The sequence below is a fragment of the Oncorhynchus kisutch genome, linkage group LG18, assembly GCF_002021735.2.
Source record: "Oncorhynchus kisutch isolate 150728-3 linkage group LG18, Okis_V2, whole genome shotgun sequence".
In the NCBI taxonomy this organism is placed as follows: Eukaryota; Metazoa; Chordata; class Actinopteri; order Salmoniformes; family Salmonidae; genus Oncorhynchus; species Oncorhynchus kisutch.
The window spans coordinates 17,236,338-17,241,337 of record NC_034191.2 but is presented as its reverse complement, the minus strand read 5'-3'; the positions used below and the strand labels follow the sequence as shown (position 1 = coordinate 17,241,337).

The following is a 5,000-nucleotide window of genomic DNA, read 5'->3' as shown; positions in this document are numbered from 1 at the left end:
GGTCCGTTGTCCCCGTTCGGTCCGTTGTCCCCGCTCGGTCCGTTGTCCCCGCCCAGGCCGTTGTCCCAGCCCGGTCCGTTGTCCCCGTTCGGTCCGTTGTCCCCGCCCGGTCCGTTGTCCCCGCCCGGGCCGTTGTCCCCGCCCGGTCCGTTGTCCCCGCCCGGTCCGTTGTCCCCGCCCGCCCGGTCCGGCGGTGTTGTCATGGAAATGTAATGATTGAGTGTTGTAATTTTGGCGCAATGTGGTTGGTCAGGCTTACAGGAAGTGTGTCTGTGTGTCTGAATCATTTACAATGATGGAAATCTTTTTATGTCTGCTCCGTTTGCGTCCGTTGTCCCCGCCCGGTCCGTTGTCCCCGCCCGGTCCGTTGTCCCTGCCCGCACGGTCCGTTGTCCCCGCCCGGTCCGTTGTCCCCGTTCGGTCCGTTGTCCCCGCCCGGTCCGTTGTCCCCGCCCGGTCCGTTGTCCCCGTTCAGTCCGTTGTCCCCGCCCGGTCCGTTGTCCCCGCCCGGTCCGTTGTCCCCGTTCGGTCCGTTGTCCCCGCCCGGTCCGTTGTCCCCGCCCGGTCCGTTGTCCCCGTTCGGTCCGTTGTCCCCGCCCGGTCTGTTGTCCCCGCCCAGGCCGTTGTCCCCGCCCGGTCCGTTGTCCCTGTTCGATCCGTTGTCCCCGCCCGGTCCGTTGTCCCCGTTCGGTCCGTTGTCCCCGCCCGGTCCGTTGTCCCCGCCCGGTCCGTTGTCCCCGCCCGGTCCGTTGTCCCCGCCCGGTTCGTTGTCCCCGCCCGGTCCGTTGTCCCCGCCCGCCCGGTCCGGCGGTGTTGTCATGGAAATGTAATGATTGAGTGTTTGTGATGTAATTTTGGCGCAATGTGGTTGGTCAGGCTTACAGGAAGTGTGTCTGTGTGTCTGAATCATTTACAATGATGGAAATCTTTTTATGTCTGCTCCGTTTGCGTCCGTTGTCCCCGCCCGGTCCGTTGTCCCCGCCCGGTCCCGCCCGTTCCGTTGTCTCCGCCCGGTCCGTTGTCCCCGTTCGGTCCGTTGTCCCCGCCCGGTCCGTTGTCCCCGCCCGGTCCGTTGTCCCTGTTCGGTCCGTTGTCCCCGCCCGGTCCGTTGTCCCCGCCCGGTCCGTTGTCCCCGTTCGGTCCGTTGTCCCCGCTCGGTCCGTTGTCCCCGCCCGGTCCGTTGTCCCCGCCCGGTCCGTTGTCCCCGTTCGGTCCGTTGTCCCCGCCCGGTCCGTTGTCCCCGCCCGGGCCGTTGTCCCCGCCCGGTCCGTTGTCCCCGCCCGGTCCGTTGTCCCCGCCCGCCCGGTCCGGCGGTGTTGTCATGGAAATGTAATGATTGAGTGTTTGTGATGTAATTTTGGCGCAATGTGGTTGGTCAGGCTTACAGGAAGTGTGTCTGTGTGTCTGAATCATTTACAATGATGGAAATCTTTTTATGTCTGCTCCGTTTGCGTCCGTTGTCCCCGCCCGGTCCGTTGTCCCCGCCCGGTCCGTTGTCCCCGTTCGGTCCGTTGTCCCCGCCCGGTCCGTTGTCCCCGCCCGGTCCGTTGTCCCCGTTCGGTCCGTTGTCCCCGCCCGGTCCGTTGTCCCCGCCCAGGCCGTTGTCCCCGCCCGGTCCGTTGTCCCCGTTCGGTCCGTTGTCCCCGCCCGGTCCGTTGTCCCCTCCCGGGCCGTTGTCCCCGCCCGGTCCGTTGTCCCGCCCGGTCCGTTGTCCCCGTTCGGTCCGTTGTCCCCGCCCGGTCCGTTGTCCCCGCCCGGTCCGTTGTCCCCGCCCGGTCCGTTGTCCCCCGCCCGCCCGGTCCGTTGTCCCCGCCCGGTTCGTTGTCCCCGCCCAGTCCGTTGTCCCCGCCCGCCCGGTCCGGCGGTGTTGTCATGGAAATGTAATGATTGAGTGTTTGTGATGTAATTTTGGCGCAATGTGGTTGGTCAGGCTTACAGGAAGTGTGTCTGTGTGTCTGAATCATTTACAATGATGGAAATCTTTTTATGTCTGCTCCGTTTGCGTCCGTTGTCCCCGCGGTCCGTTGTCCCCGCCCGGTCCGTTGTCCCCGCCCGGGCCCGCCCGTTCCGTTGTCCCCGCCCGGTCCGTTGTCCCCGTTCGGTCCGTTGTCCCCGCCCGGTCCGTTGTCCCCGCCCGGTCCGTTGTCCCCGTTCGGTCCGTTGTCCCCGCCCGGTCCGTTGTCCCCGCCCGGGCCGTTGTCCCCGTTCGGGCCGTTGTCCCCGCCCGGTCCGTTGTCCCCGCCCGGTCCGTTGTCCCCGCCCGGGCCCGCCCGTTCCGTTGTCCCCCGCCCGGTCCGTTGTCCCCGTTCGGTCCGTTGTCCCCGCCCGGTCCGTTGTCCCCGCCCGGTCCGTTGTCCCCGTTCGGTCCGTTGTCCCCGCCCGGTCCGTTGTCCCCGCCGGTCCGTTGTCCCCGTTCGGGCCGTTGTCCCCGCCCGGTCCGTTGTCCCCGTTCGGTCCGTTGTCCCCGCCCGGTCCGTTGTCCCCGCCCGGTCCGTTGTCTCCGCCCGGTCCGTTGTCCCCGCCCGGTCCGTTGTCTCCGCCCGGTCCGTTGTCCCCGCCCGGTCCGTTGTCCCCGCCCGGTCCGTTGTCCCCGTTCGGTCCGTTGTCCCCGCCCGGTCCGTTGTCCCCGTTCGGTCCGTTGTCCCCGCCCGGTCCGTTGTCCCCGCCCGGTCCGCATCGATAGATCAAGATCATGCATTTAGCCACCGGCTGATTTTAATTACACAGAGTTTAGTGATGTTGTTGTCATGGGAGGGGAGGGAAGAGATGTTTCAGACAGAGATAATATCTGTCACTGACAGAAGTATTTTGGCTGTGTGTGGTGTGTTGTCAGGGGGTAGTGGTCAGTGAGTTAGGTTGACTCAGATGTCAGATCCCTGGTCTACACTGTGGACCCTTTCTTAATCGAATGCACTTATTATATGTCACTAGATAAAAGCGAGGACTTCTAAGCACTTCTCTTCTCTGTCATTATGTTGTTTCCCCCACTTTCTCTCAATGTGTGTCTGTCTGTCTGTCTGTCTGTCTGTCTGTCTGTCTGTCTGTCTGTCTGTCTGTCTGTCTGTCTGCCTGTCTGTCTGCCTGTCTGCCTTTCTGTCTTATTGCCTTTCTGTCTGCCTTACTGCCTGCCTGTCTGTCTGCCTGTCTGTCTGCCTTTCTTTCTTACTGCCTGCCTGCCTGTCTGTCTGCCGGTCTGTCTGTCTGCCTGCCTGCCTGTCTGCATACCTGCCTACCTGTCTGCATGTCTGTCTGTTTGTGTATAGCCTATATAAGCATACCCTTTCCATTCCCTCTCAGTCAATCAGTCATTAAGGACTGGGGTAAGGACAGAAGGAGGCTGATAAGGTGTTCTTGTTGAAGTGCTGATGAGAAGGCTCACAGAGTAGAGGCTGTGCTAATGAGGCTGACTGGAACAGCTACAGATGCATGATCTTAATTTCATTACTCCTTTGTTGCTGAGAATTTTCCTGTACAGCAGGAAATGCAAAGTTGTACTGTATTCAAGGTTTAAAAATACTACTGAAGTTTGTAATTTCCACTTTAAAATTGATTGGCCCAACGAAAAATGTATCAACCCATACAAAAAATGTCCATTAATTATAATCCACATAATGATTCACATTTCCTCAAATTAATATCTTACAACTGTAGTCTATTACTGAGTCTGCATGGCTGGTACTCACACTGAGACTGCAGCCTCCCGCACACTCACTAGTCTAGGAGAGGCTTCTCTGCTCTCTGTGAAAAGGTCCACTCTGCTGTAAAGAGTGTTGTGTCTAGTACAGACAGAGAACAGTAAGTGTTACACAACTCTAAATGTCTCCACATAATAACTCAGTAATACCACTGTAACGGCTTCTTCAGTGTTTCAGCTGTAGGTTACATGTACCGGTATGCCTGTTTGTCTCTCTCGCTACATCTCCTTCTCTCCCTTTTCTCCTTTTCCTCTCTTCTCTCTCTCCCTTTTGTTATATATTTTTCACTCACTTCGTCCTCTTCTGTTTCCTCGCTCTCTCTTTCATCTATCTCTTTCCATCCTTCCTTGACCCTCTATCTCTCTGAGGGGCAGGTGTGAGTGTAGTTACGAAGGTTCTGTGTATGAGATGCTGTCGCTGACCCAGTCTAATGTGTATTTGGTAGGAAGATGGCACTACCTACTGTAGTGCTGAGCTGAGCCGGCTGCTGTTACAGGTGGTGAATTACCAGGGTCCTTATGTGCTTGACACACATTGATTGCTACACTGTTAATTCCAGTGCAACGTCCAAATAAAAAGCTCTGTGTCAGACGGAGCGCTGAGAGGTCGTATAGAGGTCATTAAAGCACTGGCTAATAAATTTGGTGTGTGTGTGTGTGTGTGTGTGTGTGTGTGTTGGCCCTCAGACTGCAGCCTCCTGTGTGTGTGTCTTTGTTTGTTAGACAGTGAGACTGTGAGTGTGTGTGCATTTCTCTGGTTTGTGTGTGTATATATAAACTCTCTTTCTCCCTCCCTACCTTTCTCCTCAGGTGGGAACCCTCAAGTGTGTATATAAACTCTCTCTCTCTCTCTCCTCAGGTGGGAACCCTCAAGTGTGGTATAGAAACTCCTCTCTCTCTCTCTCCTCAGGTGGGAACTCAGTGTGTATATAAACTCTCTCTCTCTCTCTCTCTCTCCTCTCTCCTCAGGTGGGACCCCTCAAGTGTGTATATAAACTCCTCCCTCTCTCTCTTCCTCAGGTGGGAACCCTCAAGTGTGTATATAAACTCTTCTCTCTCTCTCTCTTCTCTCTTATCTCTCTCTCTCTCTCTCTCTCTCTCTCTCATCTCTCTCTCATCCTCTCTCTCTCCTCAGGTGGAACCCTCAATTGTGTATATAAACTATCTCTCTCTCCTCAGGTGGAAACCCTCAAGTGTGTATATAAACCTCTCTCTCCTCTCTCTCATCTCTCTCTCTCTCTCTCTCTCTCCTCTTCTCTCTCTCTCTCTCTCTCTCTCTCTCCTCAGGTGGGAACCCTCAATTGTG

General features: G+C 57.4%; 1 protein-coding gene across 1 annotated transcript in view; it reads left to right on the top strand.

Annotated features, from left to right (window-relative positions):
* Nucleotides 1-5,000, top strand: part of LOC109909474 (protocadherin Fat 3-like) — a 335,512-nt gene that overhangs the window by 284,046 nt on the left and 46,466 nt on the right. Inside the window, 2 exon segments of the mRNA XM_031796332.1 lie at nucleotides 1-209; nucleotides 476-762. The exon segment at nucleotides 1-209 is cut by the window's left edge and continues 170 nt beyond it. Coding sequence (XP_031652192.1) covers nucleotides 1-209; nucleotides 476-762 — 496 coding nt within the window.